This window comes from Phragmites australis, chromosome 3 (genome assembly GCF_958298935.1).
Source record: "Phragmites australis chromosome 3, lpPhrAust1.1, whole genome shotgun sequence".
Classification (NCBI taxonomy): Eukaryota; Viridiplantae; Streptophyta; class Magnoliopsida; order Poales; family Poaceae; genus Phragmites; species Phragmites australis.
In genome coordinates this window covers 10,543,691-10,565,350 of record NC_084923.1, presented here as the reverse complement: position 1 = coordinate 10,565,350, position 21,660 = coordinate 10,543,691, and the positions used below count along the sequence as shown (strand labels likewise).

At 45.1% G+C, this 21,660-nt stretch overlaps 2 protein-coding genes across 2 annotated transcripts; one reads left to right on the top strand and one right to left on the bottom strand.

The window, feature by feature from the left end:
- The first annotated feature begins 1,288 nt into the window (after positions 1–1,288).
- Positions 1,289–7,694, top strand: LOC133912079 (beta-galactosidase 6-like). Its single transcript, XM_062354643.1, has 16 exons — positions 1,289–2,425; positions 2,523–2,618; positions 2,928–3,040; positions 3,143–3,446; positions 3,573–3,767; positions 3,935–4,022; positions 4,424–4,542; positions 4,699–4,860; positions 4,947–5,164; positions 5,255–5,361; positions 5,474–5,583; positions 5,724–5,831; positions 5,970–6,077; positions 6,249–6,460; positions 6,838–7,174; positions 7,257–7,694. The coding sequence occupies exons 1-16, from the start codon at positions 2,240–2,242 to the stop codon at positions 7,362–7,364; spliced, it is 2,571 nt and encodes an 856-aa protein (XP_062210627.1). The 5' UTR covers positions 1,289–2,239; the 3' UTR covers positions 7,365–7,694.
- Positions 7,695–8,848: 1,154 nt separating this feature from the next.
- LOC133912078 (protein FAR1-RELATED SEQUENCE 6-like) lies at positions 8,849–12,359 on the bottom strand. Its single transcript, XM_062354642.1, has one exon. It carries the CDS (start codon positions 12,030–12,032, stop codon positions 9,114–9,116), a length of 2,919 nt encoding a protein of 972 aa, XP_062210626.1. The 5' UTR covers positions 12,033–12,359; the 3' UTR covers positions 8,849–9,113.
- Positions 12,360–21,660: the final 9,301 nt, after the last annotated feature.

Sequence of the window (21,660 nt, the reverse complement as noted above, 5' to 3'; positions counted from 1 at the left end):
TTCGGCGTATCCGTTTCTTTATCTGGACACCACTGCTCGGACCAAGGCGGGGGGGGGGGGGGGACTCGAGGTGTTGGCCAACTCACTCAAAATGGAGTTCAGAGCCTCGTCCTGGCGTCCTACTGTGAAACGATAGTCGTCACGAGCTCTCACAGTGGAGTTGGCAGTTTTAGTTGCGTGGGAGTTCATATTCTACATGTGGCATTTTGAGGCGTATGGAATGGAACTGCCTTTTGCCGGTCACGAGCATCGACTTCATGTTTCGGTGCGTTAGGCTAGGATTCTACGTTGCCATTCTCAGTTTTCTGACGAACAGACACATCCTGTGGCCACTGGCCTACTGGCCCTGTTAATTTCAGACGCTAGTCAATGTGACGGACGGGAATAAGATAGCCACTGATCATAGTGGCGAGCTTTGACTGTGTGAGATCGAGCTACTTTCTATTTGTTTGTCTTTCTGTTTGGTTAGAGCGCACAAATTCAGAGCATTTCACACGCAGGAAAATAGGTGCTGCTAGATTTACGAATTGCGGTACCACACTTGTACCCTGCTCAATTCTTAGTCTATAACTCTGTCTGAACTTTATAACCAGGTGCATAGCCCATGTACATCGATCCCACAGCGAGGTTCATGTCAAGTTCGTGCGTTGCTTGAGGATTTGCAGCCTCGGAAATTCAAATACTTTGTTGAGACTAGCAGTTGCCTCACATGGTCTCCATGCTGCCATGCATAGGGACAGAAGTGCTGAAAAAAAAGGCATGTACTTTGCCCTGGTCCAGAAAACCTCTAGATACTAAGAAATATTATCCCTCGTTCAATCAGAATTTTTAAAAGAGCTATACCGTTTTGTGTGTAGAAAAAATCTAGTCGAAAAGAAGCGTAAGTGCACTGGCCCAAATGGCCAAATCTTCTTTTGCGGAAGTCAAATGGCCAAATCCACATCCACATTTTACATTGTAGTACAAGTAACTGAGTTAGCACGGAGAAGGAAAACACATTATCAGTCAGCCTCTCCTGCAAAGCTTTGCCTACAATTTTCCATGTCCTTTCACTTACTCCTGCCTTGTGGCTGTGGACGTGCCAAAATTCAGAGGCCACTTTCTTCCCTGACCTGACGACACAAGTGCGGCGACAACTCGGCCCTGCTTTCGTGTGCTGCATCCTCGAAGGTCGCGGCAACCATTTTCCGCCGCCCAAAACTACCACTACCTTCTACTCTCGCCATTTTCAAACACCCCAGCGAGAGGAAAGACGATACTCGTAGCCTAGCAGCGATGCAGCGTATCATACGCATCGCTAGCTAGGCGAGACGGGAAGCGACAACGCCGGCCTTGACCCACGTCGTACTAGCACAGTAGAGCTCAACAGAGTAGGCTACACAAGCGACAACGCCGGTCGGTCGGTCACTACGGCACCGAGTAACCTTTTTCTTTTCTTTGTTCTTGTGAGGCCAATGCCAAGGACACATGCAGCAGCATCACCGCGGACTGCGGTGAGCAGCAAAGATGTGCCATGACTATCGAGTCCCCGTCCCACCCACGCCGTGCGTACCACCCAACCATCACGCCACCATCAACACAGCACCTGCCCTCTGCGATTTCCAGCTCCACTTCTTCCCCCTGCAGCAGTGGAGTAATTTCTTCTTTTTCCAACACCTCACTCCCTTTCGTTTCGTTCATCGAGAAGCCAAGGTGCGGAGCAGCAGTACTGCTGTTGCTTGCAAGCAGCAGCAAACAGCGCCGCTTGCCGGGACGCCGGGGCAGAGGCCGGAAGAAAGCAGGGGAAGGAGGGAAAGATCCACCCACCCCATTGCCGCGCACCGCCTTTTTAACCGCGACGCAGCGGCACAAAGAGAAGAGCACCACCACGACCACCACCTCCTCCCCCACATCCACCAGAACACGCCGCGCAAGAAAAAAACAAAGCCAGAAAGCGATCGAATCGGAATCGATCGCTACAGGAGCATCGCAATTCGCAACGCGCTCCCTTCGGTGGCAGCCCGTTCGCCCGGAGGTCACTCCATCAGTCCATCCAGGCCGCGCGCGCGGGGTTTTCGTTCTTTTCCTCGCGTGCCGCCCCCACCGAGCAACTCCTCCTCCTCCCCGCGCTCACTCCACCTCCAGCTACTAATACCGGGCGGTGCTAGCCTAGCTTTAGCTAGTACACCGAACGCCACGTTCCAGAGGCGGTGTTCTTTCTTCCTTTCTTCCTGTCTTCTCCCGAGGGGGGCCGGCGGCAATGGCGGCGACCGCCGCGGTGCCGCGTGCGGCGGCTCTGCTTCTTCCCGCGGCGATGCTGCTTCTCTGCCTCGCTGGCGCCTCGTCGGCGGCGAACGTGACGTACGACAACCGCGCGCTGGTCATCGATGGCGTGCGGCGCGTGCTCGTCTCCGGCTCCATCCACTACCCGAGGAGCACACCCGACGTACGTAATACAGCACTTTTTCTCGCAGGCGCGCTGAGGCTCCTCTGTTGTCGGTAAGCAAACATTGACATGCCGGCGGTGGCTCTGCTTGTTGCAGATGTGGCCGGGGCTGATCCAGAAGGCCAAGGACGGCGGCCTGGACGTCATCGAGACGTACGTCTTCTGGGACATCCACGAGCCAGTCCGGGGACAGGCACGTAGCTGCAGCAGTACTCCACAACCATACTCGCTGTTATTACTCTGTAGCATCTTTTCTTTTCTCTAATCAACTCCAGCAATGCTTTCACCTAGATATAGTAGTAGCTTTTTGATCTTTTCTTTCGTAATCATCTCCTGGCCATCATGTGTCAAAGGGCGGTGTTTGCTTCCTCTGCACCCTATGCCATATTCTCCCTCCAACTCCTAGGCTCTTTCTTTGCTTCTCGTCTCGTGTACAATTATTACTTTGCAAGAATTACTAGAGTAATTCTGATGGGCAAGATGTGTCAATGTGTCATGGCAGTACGACTTCGAGGGCCGCAAGGACCTCGCCGGGTTCGTGAAGGCCGTCGCCGACGCCGGCCTCTACGTGCACCTCCGCATCGGGCCCTACGTCTGCGCCGAGTGGAACTACGGGTCAGCAGCCTCATTCCACCATTCAGTCGCCTCGTCACTACTCGGCCGGTAGGAGAAAAGAAAGCTAGCTCACGAGACGAATCGGTTGCTCGATGCTTGCAGAGGCTTCCCGCTATGGCTACACTTCATCCCCGGGATCAAGTTCCGCACCGACAACGAGCCCTTCAAGGCGGAGATGCAGCGGTTCACGGCCAAGGTGGTGGACACGATGAAGGGGGCGGGCCTCTACGCGTCACAGGGCGGGCCCATCATCCTGTCCCAGATCGAGAACGAGTACGGCAACATCGACTCGGCGTACGGGGCGCCCGGGAAGGCGTACATGCGGTGGGCGGCCGGGATGGCCGTCTCGCTCGACACCGGCGTGCCATGGGTCATGTGCCAGCAGTCCGACGCGCCCGACCCCATCGTACGTGATCACTCACTCAATGGCTCTGCCTGCCTTTTCCTGTCATGGCCCCGTCGCATCTAGCAAGCGGCGGCACGTGAATCGGTGAGTGGAATGAATGAGCTGAGCAGCGCGAGGTGGTTGCAGATCAACACCTGCAACGGGTTCTACTGCGACCAGTTCACGCCCAACTCTGCGAGCAAGCCCAAGCTGTGGACCGAGAACTGGAGCGGCTGGTTCCTCTCCTTCGGCGGCGCTGTCCCCTACCGCCCCGTCCAGGACCTCGCCTTCGCCGTCGCGCGCTTCTACCAGCGCGGCGGCACCTTCCAGAACTACTACATGGTATGACTACCTGCTGCACTGCACTGTGCAGAATTGAGCTCTCCCATTTCTACGTGTCTGTTGTTCTGCCAGCCTGCTCGACCAGATGCACGAGCAATTGAAATGCGCATTGATGCTGCCAATTGGTCCTGCTGGAGCATTTCTAACTCTAGATCTTGTCGTCGCAGTACCATGGGGGGACCAACCTCGACCGCAGCTCCGGAGGACCCTTCATCGCCACGAGCTACGACTACGATGCTCCCATCGACGAGTACGGTAAGCATCTTGTTGGCCTGGGCGTGTCCTGTTTTATCTTGAGCTCCTGAAACTGGGGGGCTGCATCACAAATGGTCCTTTGACTACTGAAGCATCAGTGATTTTGGGTAAAATATTTCATCACCTATATATGGCAATGAGGAAAAAAAACAAGAATGCTCGATGAAATCCTTGTGTAAATTGAATACCTTAACTACTCAACTATGCTCAACTATGATCGGCAATGACATTTTTAGGGGGGAAAAATAATGTTTGGCGATGACAAATAGCCTAATAAGTTTGATGTTTGATGATCATCGGTATATCACATTAGCATGGATAAGGATCAAGGTGAAATATTTTTTTTCCCAAAAAAATGATCCACGATGATTTATTTGCACCCTTTTCAACATGTGATTCAGGACTAGTCAGGCAGCCAAAGTGGGGCCACTTAAGGGATGTGCACAAGGCAATAAAGCTATGCGAACCAGCACTCATAGCAACTGATCCATCATACATTTCTCTGGGTCAAAATGCTGAGGTATGTCCTCCTTTACAAAAGCAGCTTCTTTTAAGTGACAGGAAAGAAACACAAACCATTCAATAATGCAGAAATGTAGCAAATCTTGTCCAGGAATAGTATTTACCTTCATTGCCTAGTCGGGTAAGTGACGTTAAGTGCATATTCTATCTTCAGGCGCACATATACAAGGCTGGTTCAGTTTGCGCAGCATTCCTTGCCAACATAGATGCTCAATCCGATAAAACTGTCACCTTCAAAGGCAATACATATAAGCTCCCTGCGTGGTCTGTCAGCATCCTTCCTGACTGCAAGAATGTGGTACTAAACACGGCTCAGGTATGGACATGTGCTGCTTGCACTTGCTTTGGGAAAGAACATCTTGATCGCGAACCTGATTCTGTACGCGTGGTTACAATCTGCAGATCAATTCTCAGGCAACAAGTCCAGAAATGAGATACTTGGGATCCAATACCGAAACATTAGATGACCCGTCCATCACAGCAGAACTAGCGCTATCTGGCTGGAGCTACGCCATAGAGCCTGTTGGTATCACAAAGGACAATGCATTGACAAAACCTGGACTGATGGAGCAGATAAACACCACCGCAGATGCCAGTGATTTCCTCTGGTACTCAGCAAGGTACATGATTATGTGCCTTGTTGTAATTCTGCATATGACAATGTAAACTAACAATACAAGTTTCCTCACCGCTTATGCTACTTTGTGCAGCGTTACTGTTAAAGGTGATGAACCTTATCTAAACAGCAGCCAGTCCAATCTGCTTATAAACTCACTTGGACATGTTCTTCAGGTTTACATCAATGGAAAAATTGCAGGTAAGTTTGAGGTGATAGTGCAAAATCTTTCATATATGGCATTGAATTATGATGTTGATTATAAACATTGGTCTTTCACACATAAACCATATTTTTGTACTGATCTTACCAGGAAGTGCTTCGGGCAGTGCTAGCAGCTCACTCATCTCATTCCAAAAACCAATTACGCTTGTACCTGGGAGGAATAAGATAGATCTTCTGAGTGCAACAGTTGGGCTGTCGGTAATTCATCTTCACCTTAAAAGAGATGCCACATGGAATATTCCACTGCATTTTTATGTTACATATGTGAGTTGACATTTTAGCATATGTATTAACACTTAACTAACATCCTTTTCCCCTCAACTTCTTTGAGCCTACAGAATTATGGTGCATTTTTTGACCTGGTAGGTGCTGGAATTACTGGCCCAATAAAGTTGAGTGGACCAAATGGTGCACTCGATCTGTCTTCTGCAGATTGGACATACCAGGTAGCCTGCACTCCACAGTATGCTATTTCCGGGTTGACTAAAATATTGGCAAATTTTGTTTTGAGTTCCCTTTACTAGTTAGCTCAACCATAGGCATAGTATAGTTGGCTTTTCTTAATCATATTTCTGCTACTTCAGATTGGACTGAGAGGAGAAGACTTGCATCTGTATGATCCTTCAGAAGTCTCTCCAGAATGGGTCTCAGCCAATGCTTACCCAATCAATCAACCATTGATCTGGTACAAGGTCAGTATGATCATATGGCAATGAAATTAAGCTACATTTGGCTTTTGCATGCTAGCAGCATGGGCTCAAAAGGCTAGAAATATACATTTTATCTATTTGGCACTTTGGCTAATCCATTTCCTTGGGTCATAACCTTTGGTTGATGTGCTAACTGCAATGCTCCGAATGCAGACCAAGTTCACGGCTCCTGCAGGTGATGATCCTGTTGCCATAGACTTCACGGGAATGGGAAAAGGTGAGGCATGGGTGAATGGACAGAGCATTGGTCGATACTGGCCAACAAATCTGGCTCCACAAAGTGGCTGTGTTAATTCATGCAACTACAGAGGAGCCTATAGTTCAAGCAAATGCCTCAAGAAATGTGGGCAGCCATCACAGACTCTGTAAGAATTCCACAAATCTCCCAGAATATGCATTCTAAGATTTTCATAACTCCGCTTTGTTCCCTACATGCAGAGCAAGTTCTAGCTTTTCCCCATTTTAATATTTTATATGTTCTCGCTGAAGGAAATCCAAACACTCTTCTGGGAAAAAATAACATTTAGATCATAATGGCGGTCAACTTTTCTCTCAAGAATGAAACACTGCTAGATTTGTCAGTACTGAAACTATGAAAAATGGAAGGCAGACAATTTCAAAATTGTACTACGCATGCCCACTGTGATGCGGAGCACTCTGATTATGTTTTATAACAACGCACAAGAAATATAGCAACTGCAAGAACTAAATGACTAAATGAGTTTCTCACCTTGTTAAACAGGTATCATGTACCCCGTTCGTTTCTCCAGCCAGGCAGCAATGATCTAGTCCTTTTCGAGCAGTTTGGTGGCGACCCAAGCAAGATATCCTTTGTGATGAGGCAGACAGGAAGTGTGTGCGTACACGTGTCGGAGGCACATCCAGCCCAAATCGATAGCTGGATCTCTCCCCAACAGAAGGTGCAGAGACCTGGACCTGCACTTCACCTGGAATGCCCGAAAGCAGGCCAGGTCATCAGCAGCATCAAGTTTGCAAGCTTCGGGACACCGAGCGGCACATGTGGGAGCTACAGCCATGGCGAATGCAGCAGCTCTCAGGCTCTAGCAGTTGTTCAGAAGGTAACTACAAGCTGCTCCACACTTGTCATGTCTCAATGTGTCAACTGATTCTTTTCCTTATGAGTTGCTGGAATCTCTGCAGGCCTGCATTGGGGTGAGCAACTGCAGTGTACCAGTGTCGTCGAATTACTTTGGAGATCCATGCAGCGGGGTCACAAAAAGCCTTGTGGTCGAAGCTGCTTGTTCATGACATGTCTGATAAATGTTGGTTAGTTGGAAGCAAAATCAGTTGGGAGGGGGTGAAACCTTCTCTGCGTAGACAAGCAGACAAAAGGAATAAATGTTCCCATGGTGATCAAAAGGAATAAATATTCCCAAAAAAATCTACATGCAAGCAGTTAGATGGTACACTTAGAAAGGGTTGTGTTGTTAAGAAGATAAATCCATTCGTCTTGACAACAAAAGGTGATCCTTTTGTCTATACTTTGGTAAAAAAATTCGAAACAAGGGAATACTTTGTATCTTAATCAAGTTCAATTACACTTGCAAGATTAAACACAGAACTCCGTTGTCTGTTGAATGGACAGTTTTGTCAAGCCGAAAAGTACACACCTGGAATCCTAAAGACCAGCAAGTATTGTTGTCCACAAGTAGTTGCACTGCTGCTGCCAAAAAAAAATGCAAGGCATTTCTCAAATAACATACAATGATACAACCTTCTAAGTGAAGGGCTGAAAAGTGCACCTTACTGAAACTCCTAAGACTCCCATGATGTTTCACAGTACTTTTGCGTCAGCCTCTGAATACTGAAACTCCTAAGACTCACATGATGTTTCGCAGTACGCTTGCTTCAGCCTCTGAAAGTGTCTTTCCTCTAGGGTCAGTTTTCATCATCATTTGGAATGGAAATACTGTTTCACGGTTTGATGAAGCGAATTTAGTAGGGCACGTCACAAGGATGATCATCTATTTCCATCATGCTGCAAAACTCAATGACAGAAAACACAGATCGACAGCAAGTTTCAACTTGCAACGGGATATGAAAAAATCCAAAAGAAACCGGCAAGGAGCCAAGGGCATCATAATATATTCGACTAGTATACAGTCTCCATTCTGCAATGATCTAGGCATCTAGCAAGCCATCAAGAGGTCCAGGACAATAGAACCAAATAAAGCAAATAGCACTGACTAGGCTCTTTCTTCCATTATCTTTCTTCCCATGTAAAGCATAAGGATCAAAGTAGTTATGTCAATATAAACTGGGCAGATAGTGCCGCATAAAGCAGCAAAAAGAAGCAAGCAGCTACAGGCAATGGCAGGACATGTCCATTCATGACCTCGACCCCGACCTGCGACCCGGTCGACCCACTATGATCTGAACAGTAACAGTTAGCAAGCTCTTTTGGTACACAGCTACAGCCAAAATTTCCCTTTCCTGAACTCTCGCCAATTGTCTCAGAAGAAACACATTACTAAGAAAAAGAAAGACAAGTCAGTTAACTTATAACATAGATTACCAACAGATAATCAAGTTACATAACTATGATGAACAAATTTGATCTTTCATTTCCCATGTACAAGTTAAAGGCTCGATAAATGGCAGATGAGCATCATATGATGCACCTAAACCACACAAAGAACAAGGTGCAAGATAGTCATGATGCAGAGGTATATCATCAATCAACAACTCAACCCAGAAATTTCTGTGTAATCTTGGAACTAGAGGCATCTCGCTTCCAAATCACTAGTAGATAGATGATAAGAAAGGTTTTTCCTTTTTATCATACGCACAAGATAATGGCATTCAGCCTGCCACAACTGCCAAACAGTGAACAGAATACAATAAAGCTACCAACAGTCAAAGGTTGGCCTGCAACACTAAAACCTAGCTGTTTAGTTGTACTGCCTGCTCTAAGAACATACATGATTACATGTCAATGTAAAATAAGGAAGGATGCCTCCTTTCCCAACAGAAAGGTTACAGGACTACACAACCAAACTACCCCACATGCATACTACCTCCCATAAAATAAGTGTTGGTGTCCATATTTGGTCTCTTATTTGCATCCATAACCTGATCTCTCATATCAAGAAGTTGCTTTGGATGGTAAACTGGTGGGTGCGGATGCATTTGCATAAAATCTGCTGCAGCCATTGGCAACGAGCCACTCTCCATGTTTACATTCACCAAATCGAAATTGTGCACCCCATTCTGAGCAGTGGATACCATGTTCATATCCACTCTAGCGTCGCCCTGTATCAGGTGAGGGGATGCCATGTTCATATCAACCCTTCTATCCCCCTGTATCAGGTGAGGGGATGCCATGTTCATATCAACTCTTCTGTCGCTATGAATAAAGTGGGGTGATGCCAGGTTCATATCAACTCTTCTGTCCCCCTGTATCAGGTGTGGCGACGTCATGTTCATATCAACTCTTCTTTCCCTCTGCATCAAGTGAGGAGATGCCATGTTCATGTCAATTCTTCCCTCACCATGAATAAGGTGGGCTGCTGGCATTTTCAACTCAACTCTTCTGTCCCCATGAATCAGAGCCGTGGTGTTTGATCTCATGGTATCACCATGAACTAGGGCTGATGTGTTTGATGTCATATCTGTACCAACCCTTCTGTCCCCCTGAAACAGGGCTGAGGTGTTTGACGTCATGTTCACATCAACTCTTGTATCTGTGGACACCTGACCAGTCACAGACATATTTACATCAACCCGTTGATCACCTTGTTGTGTGTGATCAGGCCTAATTAGTCTGTCCCTTGCTTCCTTCATGGCTGACAACACGAACTCCTTCAGCTCAGGTTCTCTTGCTCCAATATCAATGATATCTTCAAAATACTCATGGCCACGACTATAGAGGTCGTCATAAATACCCAATGTTCTATCTGATTCCGCATAATTTGCATTTGCCGATGAATGAAGTATCCTAAAATCCTTCCTCCAGCGGTTGAGGATGTACTTTGATGGCAGCATCAGCACATTCTCTTGCTTCAGAACAGCCAGAGCATGGCTGCAAAGAATGCCTCGTGAGGGAAAGGAGCGACAAATGCACCAAACATCCTTGTCTGAATTGTTGTAGACAACTGTATAGTCAACTTTCTTTCCCTGTATTAACTCACTGACCATGTAGGTAATTGAATTCCCACTTCTGTCTACCTCTTTACAAATAGCATGCATCAATTGCTTGATCTCGTCTTGAAATGCCTGAAACATGGTTACCGTGTAGAGCTCCAATAGTTGCTCCTCAAAGGGTAATCCCGACAGCAAAGTGAGTCTAGAATAATATGAGCGCAAATCATCATACGCCTCCCTTTCCAACTTCCCTTTCAAAGTAGCCTCGTATTGCTCAAGGAAAACTGGTAGGGTAGTTTTAGTTGTTACAACACCATCAAAGTATGGATCTGGTTTTTCAACCTTCCTGATAGCAGAAGTACCAGCCCAGAATGAATGATTGACATACCCAGGAGCCCACTGTTTCCGGCAACTGTACAGAGCACAGAACCACTCGTGGTCTTTGAGCTTGTACTGGTCAACCATGGCTCCCCACTCTTTCTCAAAGTCAGTAAGAGTGACGCTATCATAAACAACCTCCTTGAATCTTGAGGAAATCGCCTCTTTCTCATGTGTACGCCCCACATTTTCTAGGAGCTTCTTCAAGATATTCCAAAAGCAGAATCGATGCCTTACATTTGGAAAAACCTCAGCCACAGCCTCTGCAATGACATCTGAATAGCTGGTTGTGATCGCCTCTGGCGACTTGCCATTTATATAGCTCAACCACCTCTTCAACAACCAAACATAGTTCTCCTTGCTGTCACTGGAGAGCAGGCCACAGCCAAGTAGCACAAGGTGGCCATGGTTATTCACCCCAAGGAGTGTGGCCAGCGGGAGGCTGGCGCGAGAGTGCTGTAAATACATCACATCAAGTGTAATGACATCACCAAAGTAGCGGTATTGCGCCTGGGCTCTTGAATCAGTCCAGAAGAAATTCTTCACGCGACTTTCCTGATCAAGATCCCAGCTGTGAATGAAGTTTGGTTTCTTGCGCTGCATCGTTTCAATGAACTTCTTGAGCGCAATGAGGTCATCCTCCACAAACCGCTGCACAAAACTCTCTATCCTACAAAACCTCTGGCTTCCAACACCAGCCCCACCGCCAGCACCCCTCTTGGGCCGTGTCGGGAACTTCCTGGTCTCAGCAATCTCACTCAGTGACTTTTCCACCATCTCATCCATTTCATTAGTAATCTTGGCCTTCTTCTTGACTGACTCGGGCATCTCCCTATACGCCTTCAAGAACCTCACCATATCGGGAGTGCAAGGATGGTTATGCTCCAAGTCCACAGACTCCACCTTCCACCTATCGTCCACTCGCTTGTCATGGATGATCAGCATCGCCTTGCATCCAGTCCTCTCGGTAGCGCCTCGTCGAGCCTTCTTCTCCTGGGCGGCTGCCCCCAGCTTGTTGCGGAGCGGGTAGCGAGCGCCTGGGCTATCAGAGGGGGCGGCACCTGCCCGGGGCTTGCTACCGTGGGTGCAGGTGAAGGTTGAGCGGTAGCGGAGCCCCTCGTAGTTGTGGCAGGTGCGGCGCACAGCGTGGAACCCGGTGCGGTAGGCGTACGCCTTGTAGAGCGCGAAGGCCTCGTCCACGGAGTCGAACACCGTGCCCACCCGCGGCACGAGGGCCTCCTCCAGCGTGCGCGGCACGAAGCCGTCGTCCTCGTCGTCGGAGGTGATGACCATCTCATCCTCCTCCACGACCATCTCCTCCTCGCCATCCTCCTCCTCCGCAGGGTCGCCGTTGAGGTCGTCGGCGAGCTCTTCCTTGACCCGCCGCGCCTCCTCCTCCGCCTCGAGGCTAGGGTTTTGCGCCCCCGCGGCGCGGCCCTCAGAACCCTCCCCCATGCCCACCCCCGCCTATTTAGGCACGCCCCACCCCCGCACGCACAGGCCACTACGCCCCCCCCCCCCCCCCAAAAGGGTTAACACTAGAGGTACAGTGGGGCGGATACCTCGCGGCGCGGAATGGCGAGGATTCGGTGTGGGCAACGGTACGGGGGCGCGGGGGAGGGGGGCTGGGGCACCGGAAAGGCGTCACGGCGGCGGGGGATGCGCCGATCTGGGCGGGGGCGGCGGGCGTGGGGACGTCGCCGGGGAAGAGAAGGGAAATTGGGGTGCTCGGGCTGGGTTGCTTTTGGTCTTGGGGGCAGAGAGGAGACGACGCGCACGCGTGTGGTGTGGAGGAAGACGGGTGAGCTTAGGATTTGCGCCTCTGGGTGAGGTCGCGGAATCGACGGGTGGGGGAGACTGACGGGTGGGCCACCTTTGGGTTTTCTTTCCTGTGTGTGTGCAGGCGAAACCGTGTGTGCTCTTGTGTGTTGATCCAGGGATTTTCTTAGAGCTGGCATGCTATTTTTGGTTGGGCAGGAGGGAAACGATCGGTACCAATTCCAATTCGAATGTCATTGGGCTGGTACATGTCCATTCAAATAAGTCTCTTGGAGATTATTTAGTTTACAGAAATCTTGGTAATAATTATTGCACCATATAATATTGCATGGCTGCAATTAAAAGTACTACTAAACATAGTTTACTGCCATATTATTTTTGCAAGAATAGTTGATCCAACGGTTTCTAGCCATATTTCGCCATATGTTTTGCATGACTCTTTTTGCTATATACCACCTCTGATCCCTAATATAAGTCAATTTAAGATGTTATAAGTCAAACATTTTTAGTTTTAACCATCAATTTCTAAAAAAACATATAGATTGAAAATATAGTATTGATGCTGTTAGGTTCATTATAAAAAATAATTTTATAATATATAGTTCTTTCTATTTAAAATTATATATATATATATATATTGATAGTTAAAGTATCGAATTAGAGATCATATTGATGTTTTAATGGTCTTATATTTAGAATCAGAGGAAGTAGGAAAAAGTCATGGGGTTCCTATGCACATAAACTAAATATTGAGTACCGGCACACATAAAGCGCTAACACAGGGTGGATATATAAACATCTATCTCTTTCTATATTTTTACCGCATAGCTATCGCCAAGTAAAAGTAGAGTCCTTGTGTGAGTCTTTTGTTCAACAAGCGAAAGAAATTTAGTTTGCATCAAATAGCAAGCAAAAGTTCCATCTACTGCAGCATCTGGAGAAGTTCCACTTGCGAAGCACAATATTCCACTTGCCAAGAAATTTAGTCTTTGATGCTCCTCGGCGGTAAATTCCTACCATCTCGATTTCTTCTGCAATGGCCAGGAAAAGTCAAATGAAACAAATATATATCTCAAGTTGTAAGCATAGGAAATGAACCCTACAATGGAATTCAAATTATTACATTTTTTAGTCTCCATTTGTAAGGTGATTTATATTCTTGAGCATAATATGTTGATGAATTTTAATGTTTTTATGGGTCTTTGCTCAGTTGGACCGGCTGGCTCATTTGGCCTTGATGAGGCCCGAGCCCATTTCAGTGAGGGTTCAAGGTGGGGGGCATCGGTCCGGCAAGGGTAGAGGAGATGAGAATAAGAAAGCACGGAGGGTGCGGGCGACGGCCAGAGCAGTGGTGGCGTAACCATTCCCGACCCTTCCAGGGGTTTATGGGGCTGGAAGGCACCGCTCCATCTATATGTAGGTCGACCTCTTCTTTCTCGCTAACTGATTTTAGAGAAATCCCCTCCATTCTCTAGCTCTCTCACCGGATTTCTTCTTTGGCTTTGGGGAATCGCCTTCTGAGCTCAACCCGTGTGGAGCTTGAGCTGTGGTTTGGTGATTTGGGACTGGAAGGAATTGGTGGAGCTCTTTGGTTGGTGATCATCAGAGCTGTGCTTACCGAGGTTTGCCTGCGCGCACCGACGCACTGCGGTGAGGTGTTGTATCTCCGTCTTCCTCTCACCAACAGCAACTGACGGGTGATCGGAATTTTGGGATAGCGGTTGTAAAGTTGTGCCTTGTCTTGCTTATTGACTCTATTGATTTTGCCTTTAGCTGAATAACACTGTGAGTATTTCGGTTTACTCCCCCTTTTCATCTCTGCTCTCTGAACAACTTGGTGATTAATATGCTATGTGATGATAAAATGTAACACTGAGATTGGGCTAGTTGTCTAAGTATAATAGGTGTTTATATGTTCGTTCTCTGTTGCTGGATCGACATGGATTCATCTGAAAGTTATGGTGCATTCCTTTGTTTAGTCTCTATGCTAATTGTTAGTGGTTTATACATTGTTAATTAGGCTTGATTCTTGGACTAGGATTACTGTAATTGTTGATTCAATTAATCTTGTTTGGATTGAATTCTGGAAGACCACAAAGTCCTTCGGTATTGCTCTGATATTTTGTTGCTCAGTTAGTATTTGTTTCTCAAAGTGCAATCCTCTTCCTGTCAGCATTTGTGTCCAGTAGCTTTGTTCAGGAAGAAAGCTCAATTTCAGAGAACATTTTTTCAGTTTTACATCTAGTTGTGATCTTAGCTTCTAGCTCAGCTTATGATGTGTCAAATGGGCAACTAGGGAGCAGGATTTCGTAGTCCTGAGGCCAATTGTTATATTCATCTGAGAGCAACTTCTATCAATTTATCCATATGCTGTTCAGTTCATTATCTTGCTTGATGGGAGGTGGTTTTGCTTCTATACTTATGGCACTTGCATGTATGTTCATGTTCAGTGTATATGAACTACTCTGTTTCTTGCATTTTATATTCGTGATGAAATCTTTTTTCTTATTATCGCATTATTTACAACAATCCAGAAATCTTATTGCTTCTGAAATGGCTATCTCTAACTCTTCTGTCCTACCACCATCGTCCTCGGACGCGATTAAGCCTGAGAGTTTCGATGGAACCAGCTTTAAGTGCTGGTAGGCTCGGACGAGGCTATGGTTGATGGAGTTTGAAGTTTTCTACGTCCTCACCGAAGAGCCACATGCTCCTCTAGGGGAAGCCGTGCAAGACGAGGTCGAAAGAACGCGTCTCAACTTGTTAAGGGCCCGTTGGGAGAAGGCTAATGCCTCTACCCTAGAACGCCTCTTGGCTGTCCTGTCGAACAGGCTATTCGATGTCTACATGGGGTTCGAGGAAGAACGAAAAATGTGGATGGAGCTAAATGACAAGTATACTGAAAGTGACAACGACAATGAGTCCTTCATGGTGGTCAGTTACCTGAAAATTCGTATGGAACAAATCCATGAGTTGCAGCTGATCGTGCGAGACTTAGGCCGATCGTACGAGACTTAGGCCAGTATGGTCGTGTCCTCCTTGAGAATTTTCAGGTTAATGTCATTCTAGCTAAGCTTCCTACTTCTTGGCATGACTTTATCACTGTGCGTCAACACTTAAAGCAGCGTTTGACTCTTAATGAGCTCATTGCTGCTATAAACGTCGAGGAGAAGTCTAAGGCAGGCTATGGTGGGGTGAAGGCGCCCACTCAAGCTAACCTTATCGAGCACAAGAACCATCCTGGGAAGAATGTAAAAAAGAAAAAGGACAAGCCTGGTTTTTCTAGACCGAAGGCTAATGCAATGAAGAAGAAGAAGAAGCCCGAGATTATCTGCTACATCTGCGGTGGGTTGAATCACAAAGCTAACAGATGTCATGACTGTAAGGGCAAGGGGCCAACGTCTGAACAGCAGAAGGCAGCCAAAGATCAAGTGCATGTGGCAGTTGCGACGACCAATGATACCGGCAGAGGTGACTCCACTAGTGGGTATGTATCTGTGGCCTTTATGGCAAATTCACCAGTAAGTTGGTGGTCGATATAGGTGTAATAAGGCATACTTGTGCTGACAAGACGTGTTTTACTTCTCTTCAGGGCGCAGATGGCGGATCCATACTGATGGGGAATAGGGTCTCGATAGTAGTATGCGGAGTAGGACAAGTAAGCCTGAAGCTGACTTTCGGCAAGAATCTTGTCCTGAAGGACGTGCTGTTTGTGCCTGCCATAACCCGTAATCTACTCAGCGGATCAATATTGTGTCGGCAAGGAATAAAGTTAGTCTTTGAGTCAAATAAAGTAGTAATGACCAGGTGTGGATCGTTTGTAGGAAAATGCTATGATTGCGGAGGCATCTTCCGCATTTCTATTTTTGACAGTTCTGCAAATATTTTCTATTCTTCATATTCTAATAACAACATTGATATATAGCATTCTCGCTTGTATCATGTCAACAATGAAGCAATTGTGCGTTTGAGCAATATGGATCTCATTCCCTCGTATAATTACGACAAGAGCCATAAGTGTGAGGTGTGTGTGCAAGCTAAGCAGTCCAGTAAACCGTTTCATTCGGTCAAGGGGAGAAGCACCTCGCAACTTGACTTGATCCATTCTGATTTGTGTGAGATGAATGGAATTTAACTAAGAGTGGCAAAAGATATTTCTTTACTCTTATAAATGATGCTACTAGATCCTGCTATATCTATTTTCTTAGAACAAAGGATGAAGCATTAGAATACTTCAAGATCTATAAGGTCGAGGTGGAAAACCAGCTGGGGAAGACAATAAAGAGACTGAGGTCTGACAGAGGTGGGAAATATATTCCTAAAGATTTCTCCAAGTTATGTGAAGGAACTGGCATAATTCATGAGTTTACGCCACCATACTCACCACAGGTCAATGGAGTAGCCAAGAGAAAGTACCGAATAATTTGTGACTTAGTTGATGCATTGTTATAAAGTTTTGGTATGGCTAACTCATGGTGGGGTGAGACTATTCTCACAGTTAACTATGTCCTAAACAAGGTCACTCCTTGAAATTGCAAGGCAACCCCTTATGAAGGATGGAAGGGGATGAAACTAAGTCTATCCTTTCTTCGCACTTGGGGCTGTTTATCTAAAGTACATGTTTCCCTACCGAAGAAATACAAATTAGGATCAAAGACTGTCGATTGTGTCTTCCTAGGGTATGCACACCATATTACCGCATATAGATTCCTAGTGGTCCATTCTGAGGTCTCAGATATTGCCATCAACTCAATAATAGAGTCTCGAGATGCGACATTTTTTAGCACATCCAAGCAGCGTCAAGAGAAATGAGATTATTACCCACTCATAAGGTTCATACCGGCAGTAACCTATCCTAAGAGATCGGAGATCCTATGAACTAGGCTATTGAAAAACAAGCTATGTGGATATAAGAGCAAATCAATTTCATTTGCTGCTTTGCTCTTCTGTAGGAGAGGGTGAGCAATCATAGAGAAGCCGGGTATTTCTCTAGGTGACACTCATGAATCAAGGTACATGGACATGGCCGTAACGAACAACCCAAGAGCTAAGGCAACAATAGTCTCGTACAGGGTGTTGTATATGAGGAGGCTCTCACACCAAGGCTGGGATCAAGGTTCAGTCCTCCTCTTCCTGTGTGAACCATTTTATATTCAACTAGGTAATTGGTTCAAAACCAAAAGATACTAATTACTTAAATCCTTTATATCAAACCGATAAATCCAACGTTAAATTTTGGTGGGGATTGTTGATGAATTTTAATGTTTTCATGGGCCTTTACTCAGTTGGACCGGTTGGCCCATTTGGCCTTGATGAGGCATGAGCCCATTCGGTGAGGGTTCAAGGTGAGGGGAGGGGGGCGTCGGTCCGGCAAGGGTAGAAGAGATGAGAACAAGAGAGCAGGGAGGGTGCGAGTGGCGACCAAGGTGGCGATGACGTAACCGTTCTCAACCCTTCCGGGGGGTTCGTGGGGCTGGAAGGCACCGCTCCATCTATATGTAGGCCAACCTCTTCCTTCTTGATATCTGATTTATAGAAATCCCCTCCATTCTCTAGCTCTCTCATTGGATTTCTTCTTTGACTTTGGGGAATCACCTTCTGAGCTCAACCCATGTGGAGCTTGAGTTGTGGTTTGGTGATTTGTGACCAGAAGGAATTGGTTGGAGGAGCTTTTTGGTTGGTGATCATTAGAGCTGTGCTTGCCGAGGTTTGCCTGCATGTGCCGACACAGTGCGGTGAGGTGTTGTATCTCCGTCTTCCTCTCACCGGTGGCAACTGGCAGGCGATCGGATTTCTGGGATAGCGGTTGTAAAGCTGTGCCTTACCTCACTCCTTGACTCTATTGATTTTGCTGTTAGTCAAATAACACTATGAGGATTTCAGTTTACTCCTCATTTTCATCTCTGCTCTCTGAATGGCTTGGTGATATAATATGCTCTGTGATGATCAAATGTAACATTGAGGTTGGGCTAGTTGTCTAAGTACAATAGGTGTTTATCTATTCGTTCTTTGTTGTTGGATGGACACAGATTCCTCTGAAAGTTGTGGTGCATTCCTTTGTTCAGTCCCTATGCTAATTGTTAGTGGTATGTACATTACTAATTAGGCTTGATTACTGGACTAGGAGATGTTATAATTCAATTAATCTTGTTTTGATTGAATTCTGGAAGAGCATAAAGTCCTTTAGTACTGCTATGATATTTTGCTGCTTGGTTAGTATTTGTTTCTCAAACTGCAATCCTCTTCTTGTCAGCATTTGTGTCCAGTGGCTTTGTCCAGGAAGAAAGCTCAATTTCAGAGAATTTTTTTTTTAGTTTTACATCTAGTTATGATCTTAACTTCTAGCTCAGCTTATGATGTGTCAAATGGACAACTAGGGAGCAGAATTTCATAGTCCTAGGGCTAATTGTTATATTCATCTGAGAGCAACTTCTATCAATTCATCCATATGCTGTTCAGTTCATTATCTTTTTTGATGAGAGGTGATTTTACTTCTATACTTATAGCACTTGCATGTATATTTATGTTCAGTGTATATGAACTGCTCTTTGGTCCACATTATACTTATAGCACTTGCATGTATATGAAATCCTTGTTTTTATTATCACATTATTTACAACATAATAAGTCGCTCTTTGGTCCACCGGACAACATCGAGTCAAGCAAGAAATGAATCTCTTTACAAACTTAAGAATTAGAAAGTTGACTTATACTTACCGGGAAATATATATAAAAACTTGAAATAGCAAAACTAATTTCAGAATTATGACTAAGAAACGCCTACAACAGAAGGCCTAATAATGGGTTATCGCACAAAAAAACCGTTTCATGCTCGTAACGCCCGATTCTAATCTACAAATCTAGACCTGAACACCTATGTCCAATCTCATTTTTCATGATTTTTCACCATTGCTGTGATCTAACCTGCATGTACGAAGCAACCTCCTGTTGGGATGATGCATGGGCTCATGATTCGTTCAGTCCATATGCTTTAGATAATCTTTTAACCGTTTTACTTTACATGTTCTTTTTTAATTTTTTTTTATTTTCTTCAGTGTTCTAATAATTTTTTTCAAGAGATTCTCATTTCCATTCATTCCGTCTAGTATTACCTCTTCTTTCTCTTTACACATATCTTTGAATGGAAATAATTAAAAATGCGAAAAAATAAAAGATATGAGATCAAAGAGGAGAATTAGAAAGAAAACTAAATGAAGAGAATATAGTTAAAGATATTCTATCCTGATTGGGCATAAACTGCACTTTGGCTGCTAAATATGTCCAAGTACATGCAGGTTGATCACTCTAAGTAGTGAAAGCATCCACAGTTTTCTCTCCGGCTTAATCAGCTGTCCCATCCATTAACTGGCAGAGCAGCACCGAATGACTTCGACCGATCTTTGTTCAACTATGAATGATTAGCATTTGTACCAAAGCTTCATTCCATAACAAAGGTGGTGTATTTGGCCATAATTTGAAGCCCACTAGGTAAACTGCACTTTGGATGCTAAATATGTCCAAGTACATGTAGGTTGATCGCTCTAAGTACTGAAAGCATCCACAGTTTTCTGTCCGGCTTAATCAGCTGTCTCATCCATCAACTGGCAGAGCAGCACCGATGACTTCGATCGATCTTTGTTCAACTATGAATCATTAGCATTTGTACCAAAGCTTTATTCCATAACAAAGGTGGTGTGTTTGGACATAATTTGAAGCCCACTAGGTAAAGCAGAACAGGGACACCTCTGGTTTGGCTCAAACCTAACTCCTGTACCACTTCCCCACTACAAATACTTCTTCCCAAAAAGCTTAATTGGAAGCAATAAAACCATGACGCTATGCAACTAGACCCTCCGATTTTAGTTCTATCAAACTGCCAAGGGGATTCTCATATGCACAAGCTTAAGGCACTGTTTATTTTTTATTTAGATTATGGATTCTAGTTTAAAAGCAAAAACAAAAATAAACGGTTACAATTTAAAAGTCAATTTTCACAATTTGTAATACGAAATCCTACGATCCACGATATGCTGAGAAAAAGCTTCTCCACAAATACAAATTGTGACAGTCCACAATAAAAACAAATAAAGATCATGATTGTCACTCAATTATCAGATGCAAATCAAATCGTGGAGGATTGCACTAGAAAATTGTGGGAAGTTTAAATATATTTTTGGAATCTAAGAATTTGATCCCAGCTGCCCCGCCCATGTCCAGACATTCAAGCAGCGAAATTACCGTTTGCAATGTACGCTAATCCCTCTAACAATCGATATGAATTATGGAACGCACCTATCAGTGGAAAACATTCCATTGGTATTGTAACTAGTAGCGAGGGCACTTTCATGACACTATGTTGCTCTAGAAAAAAAAAAATCGTTGAAACAGTTACGCCAGTAACACACTATACTAGTATTTTATGCTACCTCTGAAAATGCTCGATCTAACAAAACACATGGTCTGTTATATAACATCAACTATATCTTCTGGCTGGGGTGAAGCTTAAAGAAAATTGATGATGGTAGACATGTATAATTTTAAAGCAACATTGATAATTTTAGCTATTTTATATGGTCAAAAATAAGCTACTTAGTGCTAAAAAATTATAACCTGGTGCCTGTGCACCATGGCTTAACGTGGCTACCGGTTGGTAACTTACGTTATTATATGAAACCCAGAAGATGCTAACACTGAAAATGTCATACATGTACAAGTTGAAAAAACAAAGATATACTTATTTGCCATGGATAAAGGTAGGCTTGTTGTCAGTGGTATGTCTACCTGACCTCCTCTATTCCAACAGGATGGTGTTAGGGATTTCAATTTCGTTTTATAATTTTTTTCATTCACCAACAAAAAATTGAAAATTGTGAAATTTTGGTTATTTTTCGTTCTCTTCATTGTAGATAATGTATATTAGTGAAATAAAATTCTAAAATTAGATATTTTATTCCCCTCTAAAATTCATAAAATTTTATCAAATTTTTGACGATTGGTTGACGTAGAAAGTGTCGTAGTCCGTAGGTATTCACCGGTTGACACTATTTCTGTACATTTCTAAGATTGCGCATGCCGTTGTTAGAAAAAATTCACCCTACCCAATAGGAATCCCATTCTGCGTGACTCGCACTTGCATGTCGAAACCGAGACAAAAATGCACATCTGTAATTTTTTTAAAAATGTCAAAAACAAGAACCACATGGCGAAAAATGGGAAGGACCTCATAGTAATTACATATTTGTGCATGTGCTAAAGCTAAACTTTAACCACCGGAAAAGCAACGGCGGACGATAGTTGTGCCTTC

Excerpts from the sequence above, each read along its gene's own strand:
- LOC133912078 (XM_062354642.1), bottom strand. The coding sequence starts at position 12,032 with ATGGGGGAGGGTTCTGAGGGCCGCGCCGCGGGGGCGCAAAACCCTAGC.
- LOC133912079 (XM_062354643.1), top strand. The coding sequence starts at position 2,240 with ATGGCGGCGACCGCCGCGGTGCCGCGTGCGGCGGCTCTGCTTCTTCCC. Across the intron at positions 2,426-2,522 it reads ACCCGAGGAGCACACCCGAC|ATGTGGCCGGGGCTGATCCA; the intron begins GTACGTAATACA and ends TGCTTGTTGCAG. Across the intron at positions 2,619-2,927 it reads ACGAGCCAGTCCGGGGACAG|TACGACTTCGAGGGCCGCAA; the intron begins GCACGTAGCTGC and ends GTGTCATGGCAG.